The 19,243-nt window shown below is 41.6% G+C and overlaps 1 protein-coding gene across 5 annotated transcripts in view; it reads left to right on the top strand.

Moving 5' to 3' along the window:
* MAP3K9 (mitogen-activated protein kinase kinase kinase 9) overlaps nucleotides 1-18,256 on the top strand; it is a 39,518-nt gene extending 21,262 nt beyond the window's left edge. For 2 of the 5 annotated variants that reach the window (XM_077927509.1, XM_077927530.1), the window contains exons 6-11: nucleotides 1,986-2,226; nucleotides 2,943-3,065; nucleotides 3,593-3,749; nucleotides 8,961-9,070; nucleotides 9,949-10,752; nucleotides 13,728-18,256. In XM_077927509.1, the coding sequence (XP_077783635.1) occupies nucleotides 1,986-2,226; nucleotides 2,943-3,065; nucleotides 3,593-3,749; nucleotides 8,961-9,070; nucleotides 9,949-10,752; nucleotides 13,728-14,200 (1,908 nt within the window). In that variant the 3' untranslated portion in view covers nucleotides 14,201-18,256. The remainder of the gene's footprint in view (nucleotides 1-1,985; nucleotides 2,227-2,942; nucleotides 3,066-3,592; nucleotides 3,750-8,960; nucleotides 9,071-9,948; nucleotides 10,753-13,727) is intronic. The other 3 variants (XM_077927515.1, XM_077927525.1, XM_077927520.1) reach the window with 3 other exon arrangements.
* Nucleotides 18,257-19,243: the final 987 nt, after the last annotated feature.

Genomic DNA, 19,243 nt, shown 5'->3' on the forward strand with positions numbered 1-19,243 from the left:
ATCTAATTCTATCTGAAGACTGAGCACTTGTCAAAAGAACATAGGAAGGTTGTAAAAAAGGTGATTCCTCCAGATTTCTTCCTCAGTCTGCTGGTAAAAGTGGAATACTGAAGTAGACAGGCATAATCCAGTAGTACTATATTTAAAGTCTGATCAATATGATGACTTTTATTTTTAAAAATAAATTAGACTTATTATTCAGATAATACGTATACGCAACTAAACCACCATCAGAAGCTACAGCACATTGATTACCATTTCACTGCAGTGCTTGACAGCACAGTGATGCGGACCTGTGAGTCAAGTTAGGCTCACCAGGCCTCCCCATTTATCCCTGGGAAATTAAACATGGAGAAGTTAAAGATGTGGCTGGACCAAGAAGGAGTTTGCAGACACCATCAATCAGCTGATCATTGGCACCTGCAAAAGCATTGTGTATTGTGTGCTACGTGTGCCTTTGCAAATCGCAGCATTTGACTGTTAATAATAATAATAATAATCATAATCTTTATTTATACCCCACCCTCCCCGGCCAAGGCCAGGCTCAGGGCGGCTAACAAGCAATAATAAAAACAGGTTGAATGAATACAACTTAAAAACAAGATTAAAATACAACTTTAAAATATTGAAACATTAAAATTCAGCCTCATCACAGGAGGAGAAAGGAAAAAGAAAGAGGGGGAGGGAATCAAATTGGCTCCAAGCCAAAGGCCAGGTGGAACAACTCTGTCTTACAGGCCCTGCGAAAAGAAATCAGATCCTGCAGGGCCCTGGTCTCATGAGACAGAGCATTCCACCAGGCCGGAGCCAGTGTTGAAAAGGGGGGTATGGGGAAGTCCGGGAAACAAGGTGAAGGAAAATGAGTTTATGAAATTATACATGTTTATTTGTGTGTATGTTTTGTTTTGTTTTGTCGTTGGTGTATAATACATGTTTGGAAAATTAATAAAAAATTATTTAAAAAAAAAAAAAGAAAAGGCCCTGGCTCTGGTTGAAACTAATCTAACTTCCTTAGGGCCCGGGACCACTAGGTTGTTGCTATTTATGGACCTTAAGGTCCCGTAGGTACGAGGGTCCTAGGATGTGAAGGGCTTTAAAGATCAAAACCAGCACCTTAAATCTGACCCTGTACTCCACCGGGAGCCAGTGCAGCTGGAAAAGCACTGGGTGAATACGCTCCCATGGCAGAGACCCCGTGAGGAGCCTCGCTGCAGCATTCTGCACCCGCTGGAGTTTCTGGGACAGTTTATAGGGCAGCCCCACATAGAGCGAATTACAGTAGTCACGCCTGGAGGTGACCGTCGCATGGATCACTGTAGCCAGGTCGGGATGGGAAAGGTAAGGGACCAATTGCTTGATGCGGCAAAGGTGGAAAAATGTCACCTTGGCTGTTGCTGTAACCTGCGCCTCCATGGAAAGGGAGGTGTCAAGGATTACACCCAAACTCTTAACGGAAGGCAATGGCACTAATTGGGGCCCCGTAAGAGAAGGGAGTTGGTCCCTCATCCCTATGCCATCCCGACCCAGCCATAGGACCTCTGTCTTCGAAGGATTTAGTTTCAGTCAGCTCCCATGAAACCATCCAGCCACAGCTTCCAAGCATCTGGTCAGTGTGTCCGGGACCGAGTCGGTGTGGCCATCCATCAGCAGATAGAGCTGATGGTTGAGGCCTGCAGAGAGCTGTGCACCACACAGCTGATTATCAGGGCTTCAAAGTGCTGTGCAACACACAGGAGGAGAACAGGTCACGTCATGTCATGGTGACACCAGGTGGTTGATAAATTTGGCCCACGAGGTGGGAGAGTTAAGGATCCAGCCAGATGCATTTCCTCACCACTGGTGTAAACCTTTTCCAGTGTTTTCATTCTTAGGCCTTAGAACTAAAGAGCAGAAGATTACCAATCATAATTGCTGCCATTTTTCAGTGGGCAACTGAGATAATATATTATACTTCTAATTTGGAATATTGCCTTTTTTCCTTGCAGGAACTGCGGACATGGGAAGAAGAACTAACCAGAGCCGCTGTTGAGCAAAAGAACCATGAGGAGTTTCTGCGGCGACGGGAGCAGGAGCTGGCAGAGCGGGAGATTGACATATTGGAAAGGGAACTCAACATAATTATCCACCAACTGTGTCAGGAGAAGCCGCGTGTGAAAAAACGTATGGGCAAGTTCAGGAAAAACCGGCTCAAGTTGAAAGATGGCAATCGCATCAGTCTCCCTTCTGGTACGTTCCAGTATAACAGGGCTAAACAAAGTTCTGTCTTGCACTCATATACCGTATTTTTCCGTCTATAAGACACCCGCATGTAAAACACCCCCTATTATTGGGGACTCCCATTTAAGAAAATGGGAGGAGATATTATCCATGTATAAGATGAGCCCAGATTTTGAACATTATTTTAGAGTAAAAAAACATAGTCTTATACACGGCAAAGTACAGTAATCGTGTGCTATAGCTTCCTTCTAGACATGTATTTAGAATATTCTCTGTGTGCCCTTGGTGACAGTGGTCTTACTTTATTATAGTCTTGCAGATTACCTGAAAACGCATTGTGATTTGTCTACAGGCTACAGTTTAATTTTTGTTTAATTGTCACCTTCTTGTTTGGGAGCAGGCAGGGTATTGGGCACTGGTTCCTGTGCCTATTATAACTGAGTAGAAAACAGAATTTTAGCTGTACCTGCCAAAACACTCTTTCCAACTGTTGACAACAAAGACATATTGATTATTACCACCTCTTGGGCTTGTGTGAAAAAAGTGCATTTACTAAAAATAATATTGGATCATTTAGTGAAAAATGTACATCTCACTGGGGATTTAAATTTAATTTCATATTACAATGCTGCTAAAATGCTATAGCAGAAAGAAGGAATTCATTTCCTTAGGTGATGTCATAGTGAAGTGACGAATGAGTATATCAGGACTTGTTTTATTAACAGATTTCCAGCACAAGTTCACTGTACAGGCTTCTCCAACGATGGATAAAAGGAAAAGTTTGATCAGTAGCTGCTCCAGCCCTCCTGCCAGCCCTACCATCATTCCCAGGCTCAGGGCCATCCAGTGTAAGTGGTTTGCTATAAAATTTGGCCAAGTGCCAATAGGTTATGGTTTCTGTTTAGGACAGGATTCCACAATGCTTCCTGTATAGTGGGGTGGCTGATGCCCAATTAGAGGTCCTGATCTGGCCCCAAACGAAATTTTCTCCCCACAAACCCCCTTCCAAACAACAACAACAATACTTTATTGAATTTATTGGTCTCAAATCAAAAAACCAGCTTAAAAAAAACTAAATTAACAAAAACCCACATAAGAACATTAAAATAAAATAAAAACCCATTAGTTTAATACCTTTTAAAAAATCAAGATCAAAAGTGGCAAATGGCCATCTTTTCCATAGTAAGGATACCCCCTCCCCTCCCCTGTAGTCTATTTTCATTATATGGGCAGTCAGTATGGTACTGATCAGTGCTGGGTAAGAACATAGGGTGAAGAATAAAATCTTTGGGCATCTGATTATTTGCTTGCAGTAATACAAAATAATGGCATAAATGCATGCTCATGTTTTTCTGTCCTATTGTCCCCCTTCCAGTAACTCCCAGTGAAAGCTGCAAAACATGGGGGCGCAACTCTGTATGCCAGAAGGAAGAGGAAGGAGAAGAAGAAGAAAAAAGAGGCCAGAAGAAGAAAGGTCGCACGTGGGGCCCAAGTTCTCTTTGTCATAAGGAGCTAACAGCAGGCGAGGATGGGTGAGAAACGTAATCTTAGCTGCCACTGTGCCATAAAGCCTCAGTCCAGCTTCCTTTTTTCTCCACCAATCTGCCATACTTTAGCTGGTATAATTGTTTGCCAAAGCAGTTTACATTCATTGCAGTTTACATTCATGTTATTTATTCCAATAATAAATTATGCATTTAATAAATAATAATATGCCCTTTTAAAATGTGTTGGGGGGTATTGGATTGTTTTTGTTTTTATTTTTATTTTGATTATGTATTTTGTGTTTTTAAATTGTGATTTTATCTTGTGAATCGTCCTGAGACCTGCAGGTATAGGGTGGTATAGAAATTTAATAAATAATAATATTTATACACTGCAGATAGCAAAAAGAGAGAGAAAAAAGGTTCACATCACTGCCTACTTGTTCAAATTAAAACAGAACATTCTTGAGTGTTAATACTTGAAACTTTCCCCGCTCAAACCTGAAACAAAAAAATGTCCCCTTAAATACTACAACAATATGGTCTCATGGGGATCTGTGTGGAGGTTATTCCACAAAGGAACAACTGTCTCAGAGAAGGTCTTGGCATTCTTTGTTCTCAGTTTTAACAATGTAATCTGATGGTGTTTGAAGCTTCATTTCTTTAGTTGATCGTTACACACGGGAGAGGATTGCCTCCTATTTTTTTAGATTGGAGGCATAAAACATACAAAATCAGCTATCTCATCTGCAAGAGATTTATGTTCAAAATCACATCTCCTCTTAGCCAGTCTGATTTCCCAGTAACATCTCTGCTACTTCAAAGATTGTTCTGTAATCTTAGTATTTCCATGCTCCCTTGCCCACCCGATTTAATCAGAATTATGTTTATTACTCAGTTTCTAGGTATAGAAATGCCTTTCTTTCCTGTCCTGTAGTCTGGCACTTAGGTGAATGCAGACAGGGAGAATTTGGCTAAAGTCACTGACTCAAGCTATAAATTATTCTTTCATTGTCATAGGGTTGGCCATCTGGTCATTTGACCAGCCAAATAATGGCAGTTGTCTATTTGATAGCAATCAAATATTCCATGAAGCCAAAAACAGTGTGTTCATGGCAGCTTACTTTCAAAACAAGGTTCAACGAATCTTTGCTTGTTTAAGTAACTAGCCAAAATTTTCGCCATGACCCTCCTGCTGTCCTTCAGAAGAAAATAGATGGACTTCTGGCATTTTCCTGAAATGAGAAAGGCAGAAGTCGCTTCTGTTAATTGGCTGGGAGAGAATTGGGCATCTAATTGTCCTGGGGAAAAAACAAAAAACCCAAGCAGAACATCCAGCTCTTCTTGAGTGCTTTGGGCTTTGGCCATCTTTGCAATATCTGTCCTATTAATACAGTAGTATCATCTTTGATTTGGACAAACCTATTTCTCCTAGGAGACAAAGGGACACACATTTCAATTGAGTTTTGTGTTACATTTCTCATACTCTGGATTACATTATGTAATAAAGTATACATGAGTCAAGAACCTAAATCTATTGATACAAATGGCTGTTGTGGTAGGTGGGAATAATGGAAGAACCATATTGGGTGGATTCAGCCCTGTTCAACAAACAGAAGGACTCCTTCAGTCTGTGCAATTGACTTATATCCAGTGGAGGCGCCTCGGGCAGTGGATTCTCCCAGATTACTGTTTTGTGGTTTATCAGCCTGTAACGTTTGCAACCAGTTTGTAGGATTACCTTGAGGAGGGAAGATTACGGAGGAATATTTTATGATTCAGATTCATTTGCTCAGAATAAAGCAGCCAAACTTCATCTTTAAGCCTTCTCTTGGCAAAATTGTGATTACTACAAGGACCCTCAGGAGCACTGTACCACTGCGAAAAGTGACAGCTGTTAATGTAATCAGTTCTCTATATCTTTTGGGCTATCCTCCCAAAAGCTGATCACATCCTTCATAAATATGTAAGAGTGAAATCTAGAAGATGCTTATTGCTGAATTGGATACACAGTTGGCATATGTGGTCAGAAAATGGGGGATGTGGATGAAACAGGTTCTGCAAGTAAAACTCCCATCAAATTTGAGAGATGGCTCACATGCTTTCCTTTTGGATTGCGGTGTTAAGTAGCAGTTACTAGCAGTAGTGCGGATTATTCTTTGAGTTTTTCTTAAGAACAGGATTTTTCAAGTTTCAGGCTAGTTGGTCTTTCCAACCAAGAATTACTTGGTTTCTTATGTCAGGCATCAAAACCAAAGTCTCTCCACATAATCATGTCAAGTGTTCTATAATTACATTTTAGACATTCAGATTTTTCAGTGCAATAGTGCAGTATTCCATCTTCATGTAATGTAGGGTTGACATATTTAAAAAAGAGAAAATCCGGACACAAAAGTTGTTGAGTCTCCCCCGCCCCCCCAAAAACAACAACAACAACAACAACCAGTTTTCCTGCTATTTAAGGAAATTCACCAAAGTCGACACTTCCGAAATGACTTGTCATATGTCTGGATTTTCCGGACATTTCAGCATTTTCTGCCCAGACACTGTTTCTGACAGCCAAATCCTGGCTATGTTTGGGAAATTCTAGACGTATGTCAACCCTACTGTAAAGGGAGGGAGAGGTCTTTAGACAATAAAGTCTTTAAAGATTTTTGGGCTGTGCGCCCTAAATAAGAAATAATGAACACTCACAGCACAAAAAATGGATTTTATGGGAATATATTCCCTCTCCTGTCTCTTTAAGCCTGGGGAGAGCTGTGATAGTTCAGAAGTCCTGCTATGATGGTCTGAAAGGAGCATCTCTTTGAAAGAAATAGAGCAGACCAACAACATGCTATTCTGTCTGGGAAAGAAGCACTAGGGTGCTGGAAGACCATGTGGGAAGGTGATGAGCAGGCAGGGAGAGATTCCTTTAAAGAGTGCAGCAATGATGGAATTGGCAGGAAGGGCACTGTTGCCACATATTTTTATATACTTTGGAATTTATACTTGACCCCACTGCTCAAATAGGCCCTCGTTTTCAGTATGCCTCAGAGTAAGTCCTATTCCAGGGCACTATGGAATCAAGGTATAAAGTACAATCTACTTTATTGTAAATTAATTGCTGTACTATGTAGGGAAGAGACTGAATTGTTTTTAGCACCCTCTAGTGACCACCTTGGCTTTTTACAACCCAGGAAAATAGAATATTTTTTTTAACTCACAGGTTTTGTTCCTCAGCTAAGGCTTGCCAAAGAATTGTCGTCCTCTGTTTTCATATATGAAGGAAGCAATATTTGCTCTGCCATGCTACAAAGGACAACCCAGAACATTGTGTAACACTCAAGACCAAGATGAAGGCTACACTTTGTCTCTATATATGAGAGGGTTTTTTGCCTGTAGTAGGCAAAACCAAGAAATGCAACACAAACCTTCTAACTGAGTGGAGGATAAGAATACAGCCTTCTACCAAATTACATACTTTACCTTGGCTTTTCTTATTTTTGAAGTGAGCATGCTAACTCCACTTTTGTATGTGTCGCCTGCTTAGTGATGTTTATCTAGGTACTTAAATTGCGGTATATAATGCTCTGAATGTAAGGTTTATGTTGCAGTTCAAATGCTAAAGGTACACAGATTTAGCCCTATGAACTGCCTAGATAAGAAACCAACTGTGAATCATATCAAAGGTTTTCTGAGCTCTTCAGAGAAACAGCAGAGTATAAATGAGATGATAAATAACATTGCAAGTATGCTTTTGCTATAATTTTATATCTCTAAGGATGAATGAAACAGAGAATAATGCACTTGCAAAGGCAAATTCATAAAATATAATTTTTATTGCAAATATTCAATACATGAACATCTTCTGTTAGGCTGATTCCTTCAGTAATAGGTTGGTCTGCAAGGAAAATAAGTTTTTGAGTATATGGTTATAACTAAAACTGACATAAATTCACTGGACTTTTCTAGGCTTATCTCACAGGCTCATTGTGAGGGTACAATATGCTAAAGCAGAGCTTTCCAAACTTTTCGTGTTGGTGACACACTTTTTAGACATGCATCTTTTTGTGACACAGTAATTCAGTTTTGGGATGCGGGTGGCGCTGTGGGTAAAAGCCTCAGCGCCTAGGGCTTGCCGATCGAAAGGTCGGCGGTTCGAATCCCCGCGGCAGGGTGCGCTCCCGTTGTTCGGTCCCAGCGCCTGCCAACCTAGCAGTTCGAAAGCACTCCCGGGTGCAAGTAGATAAATAGGGACCGCTTACTAGCGGGAAGGTAAACGGCGTTTCCATGTGCGGCTCTGGCTCGCCAGAGCAGCAATGTCACGCTGGCCACGTGACCCGGAAGTGTCTCCGGACAGCGCTGGCCCCTGGCCTCTTGAGTGAGATGGGCGCACAACCCTAGAGTCTGTCAAGACTGGCCCGTACGGGCAGGGGTACCTTTACCTTTTTTTTTTTACTAGCAAACCAGAGGTTAAACTAACCCCTTTCCAGCCCTGGGAGGAGCATGGGGAGCATTCACACAACACACCTACACACTGCAGCCCACACACTATTGTGTTGCAACAGACAGTTTGGAAAGCTGTGTGCTAAAAGGCATGTTCTAACCTGACCCTAGGCCTTACTGGTGTGATGGAAAATGCATCAAAGGGTAACCATATGCTCTGGGGGTAAGGTTACCCTAGTAACCTTAAGACTGGACTGCCTCCATACATTTTAAACAAGCTTTTATAGGCTTGACTTCACTTGGTATAGAATATGATTGTTAAGTTACTAACTAGGATCTGCTAGAAGAGCTGGCAAGATATGCTGTATAAACAGTTGATTGATGGTCTGTTCCCAGGCACATTTCAAAGTGCTGATGATTATACACAAAGCCCTAAATGACTAGAGGCTTGGCTCTCAGAAGTCCCCCTCAAGAGTCCCACTACCATCTGCAGTTAGGGGGGTGGTGACAAAATGCTACATTTTGGAAAGATGCTAGAAAAGCTAGTGTGATGTATGCTGTGTCTTTTTGAGTCCAGGGATATTTTTTTTTAACATCCACATATTCTTGCATGCATAATAATTATCTTTGTTTTATATGGGTTATTGAATGTGATGCTGCTGTTTTTCTGTATTTTTATATATCACTGAATTTGGTTTTTTTAACTATATGTCGCCATGGTAGCTTATTTTTCTAAATAAACTAATATTTGTGATAGATTAGAATAGTTAAGAATGAGAAGATAAATAAAGTATCTGCATTTAAATGTGTCTTCTCTTCTCTTTACTTTAGTCTAAAGTGTTTGGATGGATCCAAACAGTGGTCATCTAGTGCGCCAAATCTAGGAAAAGTTCAGAGAACACCAGTCATTTTCCCAGGATTTACAAGCCTAACTGAGATGGGTAAGTACCTGTTAAATGAATTTCTTAAATGCACTGTATTCAATCTCATGTTTGTTTCTGTCCACCAACACTTACCTCTTACAAAAAAGCAAACCTCAGAACCTGCTTCTGTAATCTAAAGTTTCAAGACTTGCACATTTTTTTTAAAAAAATGTACAGTATCATGAAAGTTTTGTTCACACCATTGGCCTGGTTGGGACCAAATGCAATTCTGCTCCTCCCCTCCCAGATTTATCAGGTCACTTCAGAAACTGGGAACACTCAGATAAGGATGTCCAACAATTAACTTAATGCATAGTCAAGTACATGTGGGGAAAGGCTACCTGAGTCCAAAGCCATTTATGGCTTTTAAGTACATGGTTATTTAAAACAATAAGAAACTATACAGTAAGCCACATAGTCAGCACAACACACTATTAAAATAGTGATTAAATGGTAAAATAAAAACTTAAATTCCAGTGTTATAAAATGTGATTCCTCAGACAGTTCGCTGGGTAGATGTGTGTGCTGTCATTCACCTTCAGGTGTTTTCTCCTTGATATATATGAGCCATTGAAGTGGTGGACTATTTTGAGAGAAGTTGCTATGTGTGTGTGTGTACACACACCCTCTCACACAAACCATGCAAGATTTTTATATCGGAGGGTTCCTTTTTCCTCCCTCTGTTCTGTTTGTGTTGCTTCAGCGGCTAGGCTGAAGGGAGCTGTCCTTAGAAACATGTGTGGCTGCTTTGAGCAACAAGTGGCTCATTTCTGCTTTAGCTGTGCATTATTTCAAATCTCAACTCCTTATTGGAACTCTTATTGGAATCCAATAAACTCATAGTCAAAATGTTAAAGCCCTACTCTTTTGTGTGTGTGTCTGTATCTCTTTTGCAGAGAATGAAGACAGTGATTCTTTGAAAAACGGAGAGACCAAGATGCAGCAATCACCTGGGTCTAACCAATCATACCTCTGCATCCCATTTCAGAGAAGTGAGGACTGGGATGGCCAGTCCAGTGATGCCAACGAGGAAACCACTCCTATGAACTCTACCACAAGCACCCCTCAGCTCACCCCCACTAACAGCCTGAAACGTGGAGGTTCCCAGCACAAACGATGCGAGCTTGCCTTTCTGGGCTGTGGGGCTGTATTAGCTGCTGCTGGCCTGGGCTTTGATCTTTTGGAGGCTGGCAAGTGCCAGCTGCTAAGCCAAGATGAGCTGGATGCCCCCAAGGAAGAGAAGAAGAAACGTGATAGTATTTTCCAGCGGGCTGGACGTTCCCGTCGGAGCACCAGCCCACCTTCAAGGAAGCTCTTCAAAAAAGAGGAGCCCACATTGTTGCTGGGCGAGCCATCCAACTCCCTGACCCTTCTCTCTTTGTCTTCCATTTCTGAATGTAACTCAACCCGTTCCCTGTTACGCTCAGACAGTGATGAGATTGTGGTGTATGAGATGCCAGTCAGCCCCGTGACAGTGAAGGCTCCCTTGCCAGTAGTTAGTAACCCCCTAGTTAATATCTGTGTTGAAAGGTTCAAGCGAGATCCCAACCAGTCCTTGACTCCCACACATATGACTCTCTCTTCTGAAGCCCGGCAAAGGGGGCACAGACGGACTCCCTCTGATGGTGCCATAAATGTGACTGGTCCGTTTGCCAATGGATCCCCTTCCAGGAATTCTTCTGCAGCAGCATTAGGATCAGGTACGTTATTCTTTTCCATCCTTGCACTCCAGAAAGTGAATGCTCTTGCCATTGCACTTCCTGCAGATGTTGCCTCTGAGGTAAGATTGAAGGAAGGCAATAGCTGATGGAAACGAGAGGCACTATGTATAATTTTTACTTCTGTACTTTGAGGGTCTCAAACCCTCAGTGAGTTAGGGATTTCCCCTGCATGCGAATACAAGCTCTGTGGACTGAGCGGATGAGACCAATAGTGGATTCAGCAGTCAAGAGGGCGGTTTCTGCACATGATGTAGAGGGAAGTGAGGGGTAGGTGGGGCTCATCAACCTGGGAAAGTAGCCAATCTAGGAGAAGGAAAACTCTGATCCTGAACCTCTGCGGCCTTGTGTCTTAGCCACAAGACTAATGAGTAAACCCTACACAAATCTGGAGTGGAGTCCCTAAGATGGTTGGAAAGTGCCGTGCATGCCTACTTCTGGCAACTCCTGCAGCCAAGCTGGTGCCAAATGTATTGTTCTGCTTTCCTTTGGACCACCTCAGGGAGGCTCTGAGTGGAGTCTTGTCATATCGGCAGCCCAGGACCTTCAAACACACTGGGTGCTGCTAACACAGTGGTTTGACTTCACCCACAGAGGCGCAGTCCATTGTCTCTTGAGACAGACAGATGCTTACAACAACAGAGGATGGAGGTGTCCTCCATGTATGGGTAGGGTGGACAGTAGAGAAGAATCCCCCAACCACTGGAGTAATGAAGGCTGCTTTTGTGTGGTCTTTAGTCATTTTTCCTCATACTTTGCAGCCTCCTGTGTGGCTGCTAGTTCCAGCTTCCCCTCCTCCTCTATTTCCCTTAATATGGTTTCCCTCCTTAAACACATTTTTCCCATGCCACACAAATTGCACGTATCCAGGTTCTCCTCAAGTGTTTTCTTCCTCTCAAGAATTCTTGCCACCCTAATGATTGCTTCCTTCTCTTCCTCAAACCCAGTTCCTCTCCCATTTTAAAAATGTCTTGAATTAACCCTATCTGGTGCATGTAATAACATCAGATTTGGCATTGGAAGTGATTCAGAGTCTCTCACCATAATTGTTTGAATGTGCTTAAATTTCATGCCAGTAGGAATTTCTGCTTCTTGATTTATTGTCTTATTGGTAAATGACAAGTCACTGAGCATCCCCTCTGCCGTATTTCAAAAGAAATACTACTTTGGGTAGAACAGCACTGCTGCAACATAAAATCCTAATCTATTCCCTTTACTAACAGTGTAATAGACATTCAATGGGGGATTTATTTTCAACACAGGCTTGCACTATCAAAGCAAAATAGTCCAATATAGGCATTTCTTCCCTAAACTGAATATTAGCTATTGTCATAAGAAACCTTTTAGACACAGGGTCTGGTGGATTATAAAATGTAATTTCTAAAGCAAAGTAAATACTCTTACATTGTTGAGAAAGCCTGTAGCCATATAAATTATATTGCATCAGCCCCTGTGCCTAATTTCTTTATTTAGCATTCATATACTGATCTGGTTTGGATTTGGCAGCTTACAGTATAAAATTAATACAATAAAACACAGTAAGAAAGGCAAAATAAAATTACATTTCTTGTCTCATAAGATTACTTTTTAATTCCAGTTGTCACCCATAACTAGCAGCTTAAGCATGAAACTTCAGTAACACTCCTAAGAATAACTTGAATGTGACTCTAGTTTGAAGTCCGTTTGGTCTAGATGTGTTAACTGTAATAGGAGTGCTTTGTTCCCTATTTCAATGGGGGGAAATTGAACATTCGTTTTACTTCAAACAGTGAATGGTAGTGTTGGTTAAAGGTGTAACTACAGTTACAGTTTAAGGGAAACTCACCTTCTCTTCCACCTTTTAGGCTTTGCAATACAAAGATTCATTTGAATTCTATAAATTAACTGATAAATTTGATTGAAATCCAGACAGTCAAGGAAATAAATCTTTAATCAGTTAACATTAACTTGTCATCTCTTGGGATTAACCATTCCTACCACTTCATTCTGCCTTAACATTCTGTTTCAGTGCTGTACAGCTCCAACTATAATAAGCAAACTGAAGTGGGTGCAAGATATCTGGTACTGACCCAGCCACTTGCACAACTCCCTCTGGGAAGAATTGTGAAATTTCCTCAGCAAGTAGAAACGGCAATGCCATCCTTTAAAAATGGGAGATATCTATTCCAAGCTGAGTCTTTTCCTTCTCCATTTTCCTTTTTTGAATTGCAAAATTGGTTCTAAAACGGGAGCTTCTGGGCACAAGTTAACACTTCCTAATTATAAAACCTATACCCTCCCCTGAAAATATGTACCCGTATGTATTACCTAGAGACAGCAGTGGTTATGGGGAGACCCTTCAGAACCTTCATCGATTTTCTCTGGCCCTGGGATATGTTTGCCAGTGGTAGACACAGCTACCTAAGAGCTGTGAACAGTTGGTAAATAAAATGTAATTGTAACATTTCTGTAGTAAAGAAGCAAATTAGCTTCATAAGATTCATGTTTCACTATGAGCATCCAACATATTTTCAACGTTAAGTATGCTGTCCTCTTCCCTGTCTGTGGCTGCATCCATACTGCTGGTTGCACTTTGGCACTAAGATGCTGGTGTGGGAAGAAAAATAAAGGAAAAAGGAGGTACAGAGATGCATATTGTGCGTTTACACAACAATCCTTAGACAGTTACATATCTAGACTCTGTCAGCCTTGCTGCCTTGCTACCACCAACATCTACCATTTTAGCTTGCAGGGATCAGCATGAAGATCATTGCAGCTCCCATGTGGTTTGCATGCATCAGGTGAACTGAATCAATCCTTTGTCTGACATCACCCTTTGTTTACTTAATGAGCCCGGTGTCTCTCTTCATCAGTGTTGTCTAACCAGTTGGTTTCTCTTTCTTCTCTCCCTTCCTCCCCCTTCCTTTCTTGTGTTCATTGTGTTTCCCCCCCTTTTCCTCCTTCTGGTGGGGGAATAGGTGTATTAAAAACTCCCAGTCCAAGTCAGGGTCCAAATGAAGTCCCTCGACTGCCAGACCCCAACCTCATCTTTCCTCCAACCCCCAGGCGCTATAATGCTCAGCAAGACTCCATGCTGGAGAGACCCAAGACCTTGGAATTCCTACCTAGGCCACGCCCTTCAGCTAACAGGCAGCGGGTTGACCCCTGGTGGTTTGTATCCCCCAGTAATGCTAGGGGCGAGTCCTCTGCTAATAGCTCCAGTACTGAAACTCCCAGTAACCTGGACTCCTGCTTTGCCAGCAGTAGCAGCACTGTTGAAGAGAGGCCTGCACTGCTTTCTTTCCGTGTCAGATTGCCTGAAGAGGAGCGGACACTGTTGGACATGGATGTTGAAGGGCAGAGCCAGGACAGCACCGTGCCGCTATGCAGAACTGAACTCAGAACACGCAAACCTGCAGCATATGAACTCAAGCAAGAGTTCTGGTCCTAGCATGAAATCCACAAGGGATTGGTAAGCTCCTTTAGATTCAGTTCTTGCACTAAGAATGCACTTTGAAGACAGGTGAAGTAGAGAGATGCTGCTGAGGTCATATCACAGTGCTGTGTCCACTAACAGATATGGTATTGGGGTACCTGGCCTTTTGTAAGTACATGTAGCTAAGCTACACAGAGCTGCTGACTCTTTTTGTGGGGTTTCCTGTGGTCTTCCTTGTATTTTCATTACAGTGTTAAACTGCAACAAGTAATGTGGGCAAGTAAGCCTCCATTCTTGACTGTCAAGAACTCAGATACCCTCTGTTGGTATGGGTTTTGTAATAACCTCAACTCCTACCTTTTAAATGCAACGATAAGCAGTGTTTGTCTACACTGTTACAATGCAGGAATATATATATAAAGGTTTAAGTGTGTTTGAACCAGCATTCTTGTTGCATTTGATTGAGCTTTTCTCCCTTGACGTCCCAGAACAAATGCTCATTTGTGGTATGCATACAGTTCCTCTAACTAGAACTGGCTGCTGGGGGGGGGGCGCGTTCAGGATCTTGCCAATGACCTATAGCACCCACCTCTATACTTTTTATGCATCGTGCTGAAAAAAGGCGGAGCCACCTGTTCCTTAGTTTCTGAAACTAAATGTTAAATAGAAAAGGGATGTCTCAGGTCGCAGTGGTGCAAAAGGATTGGGGCAACAGGGTGGAGCTCTGATAGTGGAGAAATAGAGGTGGGACTCTGAGATTTTGGCTCGGACCCATCATACATAAATGTGAAGTTTAATGAGACACAACCAGGAAGTGGTGAAACACAATGATCAGTCTTGTAATTTGATATGAAACATTGCATTCTTTCATAAATTTTGGTAGTACATTGCATGAAAAACTGCCAGTCAGGATAGGCCCTTTCCCCCCTGAATCTTACTTCATTTAGGTAAGTAATTTCCAGATTTAATAATCAATTTGTCTCCCCAATGTTGTGCTGACAAATAGCCCACCCCCAATACCATGTACATGGCTATTCCGAAAAGAAAAATCACAGTGAGCATTATAGAGATTCTGGTGGAGAGAAACAGTTTGCACACTTGACCTTAATGACAACGCTTTGGGATACTTGTCTCCAGGTCTCAGCAGGAACTGAAGAGCACATGCAATCCCACTGGTCTAGTATCAAATAGTGCTCAGAGCATAACAGAGCTTATTACCCCGCCCTCTGCAATCTCCTCCCCCACCATCTCAGATTTCAGGAGGACTACACTGTGCCTCCAAAGTTCAGCATTTTGTCATTTAAGGCCCTTTCCAGGACCTTTGGTGTGCATGAATTTTGGCAAGCTACTGAGGCTAGCCAAAATCCCTGGACCCCTGCTGCTATCACACTCTTTTATGATTAGATCTATTTCTCCCATCTGATTTTAAATTATTGTTGCCATATTAAAATAAAGACCTATCTGAAGTTTTGAAAAAGGTGTTTAAAACCTCTCTCATGTAAGTTTCCTTTTTTTATTCCTAGGCCGTAAATCCCTTTTGCCTATGTTCCTGACATGTCATGAATTGTATCTATAGCGGTTTACTACTTATCTCTGTTGAAAAAGTGGGTATAGATCATTACTAGAAATCAAAAGTGGTCACTCTTAAGGGGTATCGTGTAAACTTGTAGAAATATTGTTGTCTAGCATCTAAATAATAAAAATCTGAAAATCTGTGCTAGTTCAGGTTTAATTTTGGTTCTGCCACCAGCTTGCTGTATGACATTGGGCAAATCACTTTTGCCATATGTGCCTCAGTTTCTCCATCTGTACCAAGAGCTACCTCATGCAGCAGAAGTGTAGTCTTATCGTGCAAGTTGAACCATATCAAATAGAACCTTAAATAGAAGTGGGGCTATACAACTTTGAAACTTTATTGAGTTCTGTATGCTGAGGAAGCAGTCCCCCTCCGGCAATTTTAGTGCTATGTAAGTGATCTGCTAGTTCAAGGTGAGTTTGTGCTCTATGCCAGTCCAGATGAGCCAATATAAACTATATTTTCTTGAAGACATGTAGACTGTCTAATTGGCTCACTCCATGAGAGTCAAGCCCTGCTTAGCATTTAACTTACTGCAGTTATAAGCACTTGCAAGTCAAGGGTGGTTCATTCCTAACTCTGGTACTTGTAATTTGAAGTCAGCAACTTTCCTTATTCTAGATTGCATCCATTAAAAAAAATAAGACGAGCCCTGGCAGGGTCTTGCCCTTGGCCTTGAACTCTGAACTTTAGGAAAGGGGTTGGGGAACCCGTGGCCCCCAAAATACTGATGGGCTACAGCTTCCATAACTCCTGACCATTGGCCATGAGGACTGGGGCTGATGGGAGTTGGAGCCCAAGAACATCTGAAAGGCCACAGGTTCCCTGTTCCTACTTCATGGTGATGTTTAGGCACTATACCTTTTTAAAGAATTCAGGCCCATTACTAAAACTGTGTGATTACCATTAGGATTTAAATAATCATAGTCCAACAACCTGCAGTGCAGGAATCTTTTGCCCAACGTGGGGCTTGAACCCATCACCCTGGGGTTAAGAGTCTCATGCTCTACCAACTGAGCTATCCCAGCTTTGCATCTGTTGTACATTCTGCATCAAATGCAGCTTTCAGTACACCATTTCTTTAAAGCTGTTGCCTTTTAGGACACGAAATTGTCCTTCAGGAACATCAGTTTCCTAGTATGTAATCTCTTCTATAAGCCCACAGTATGCAAGTTTCCTACTTGTAACTGTTCTTTGCATGGTCCTCTGTGCAATCATACAACACCCCCCTGCATTTTCTGCTGCAAGAGTTCCTTGCAGTTTCTTCACTACTTCCACAACAGCTGAGTGAAAGGTGCTCACTCCTCTTCTCCCAAGCTCTTCCTGAGAGGAGAAGGCAGGCATCCTAGGTTGTCAGCCCAAATTCTTGTGGTTCTGGAGGTTGCTGTGCATACCTGGAGATCCCATTTGTATAACTCTGCAGATGACTACTTTAACATTAATAACAATTTAATATCTGTGTTTCTATTTTTGATCAGGATGCCAAATCCAAAACAACTATTATTATTATTATTATTCTTATTATTATTAGGCTAGCAAAATCAGCTTTCTTGAAGAGCTCATGTTTGCCAGCACTTAACTACTTAAGGTGATTTGCTTGGGTCTCCTTTATGGGTCTGATTCATGTTTTGTTGAAAGGCTGTGTTCATGTGGAGTAATTCCGCATGTAGGATGTTTCTCATAGGCTAGTCCCTGTGATCTTGCATGCCCAGGTGTAGCATACTCTCACGTCTGATGTTTGTGTAGGTGCAATGTGACAAATGTTTTGTAAGGCACCTTGTAGAGAGAGTTTGGTTCTTGATATCTGCTGATTCAGTCCACTGTGCTGAACGCCCCCCCCCCAGGGCTTTTGTCCCAATTGCCATGTTCACAAAAGTATCTCTAACGCAGTAGCATTAGAAAGCACTCCCCAACCCACTCCCAAAATTAATATTACAGTCTGTTTACTTCATAAATGCTACTGTTCTTTGTTTTGTGATGGTGGTTAAGTGATGTTGGAGCCTGCCTTTTAACTTCGGCTCAGCTGTAAGCTGGCAGTGGGAATGACTGAACCCCCCCCCCCAAAAAAAAAACAAGCTTTGTGACACAACCTGTTGCCTCTTACCCTTTGGGGCTTAAAAATGGTAATTAAATGGCATCAGTGACTGGTTTGTTTCACTGTAGCTAACACATCTACAGGTTATACTTTTGCATAATCTACTGTATCTCTGTTCTTTGTCAATGTGTTATGTGTATACCTTTGATACATTTTTAATTTATGCTAGAGAATAATAACTAAATTAAAATGGAGCTAATTGAAGTTGATAATATATGTTTGCTTTTCTCTTTGCTTCCCCTCCCTGGATGTATGGTGGGGGATGGGAAAGTAAAAGAAGGGTGCCAAGCAGGCTTGGTTCAATGGCTACATTTATTATTGTATTACAGTGTAATGCTATTCTAGGCCTTGTCTCAAGATTAGAGCACACAAACTTGAATAAAACCGTTATAAACACCAATTGCGTAGTGAGAGCTTCATTTTCTCTTTTTTGCAAATGTTACCTAGAAATGTTGGGCTTTAATGATGTTGTGTGTATGTTATATCCTTGTGCTCGCTTTCTATCATATCCTAACCTGCTTTGTCAAGACAGGTAATTTCTGATGAAGAGCACCCTTTGTGTGTTCTCTTTGGTCTTGAGCCTGAGTGCCGTGGATAGATTTCAGTCAAGATTATTTCAATCATAGATTTTGAAAAAAGTTTTCCCGTTTTGAAAAGCATATATTTCTTGAACAAGCACTGCTTTATCAATTAAAACATACTACTTTACTGCTAATCAGAGGCTTTATACAGCTAGAAGCATAATCAAAAACTTTTTACTGTGCAGCTGATGTGCCTCATACACAGTAGATTGTCCATTTATAGACAAGACGCTATATTTCTGTTTGACTGTTTAGCTCTCCATACACATGCAAGGGTACTAAGCAAAAGTGATTACTTGAAGGGAAAAGTTCCAGATCTATGCCTATGGAAGTCCCATTGAACCAAGTGGGGCTCGTTTCCAGGTAAATAGTCGCAGGATTTGTTTATTTATTTTTGGGATTTGTATCAACCCTCCCCCTAAGGTCAAAGGGCAGACAGCATCAATAGCAACAGAAACAAACGGCAGACAAACAAATATAGTAAGGAGAATCATTTTTCTTTCCATCTTTTAAAGTTTCCTGGTGAGGTAGGCTATATATTTTCTGTTGCCCTAGAGATTTTATTATTATGTATGTTTAGTAAGCAGCTTTTAGCATTTTAAGTAGAGGCAATGGATAAATATGGCCCACACTGATCTTCAAATGGCATAGACATGAAATATTGTCTTCATTCCACCTGCTAGCCATTTCTTCTCCCCACCATACAACATGCTTTTGCAGACTTGGTCAGAAGTTTGTTTCTTTCCTCCCCCCCCCCTTCCATACTCTTTGATGTGATTCATTTTTATTCTATACTTTTCTTCTCC

Source organism: Podarcis muralis, chromosome 1 (assembly GCF_964188315.1).
Source record: "Podarcis muralis chromosome 1, rPodMur119.hap1.1, whole genome shotgun sequence".
Lineage (NCBI taxonomy): Eukaryota > Metazoa > Chordata > Lepidosauria > Squamata > Lacertidae > Podarcis > Podarcis muralis.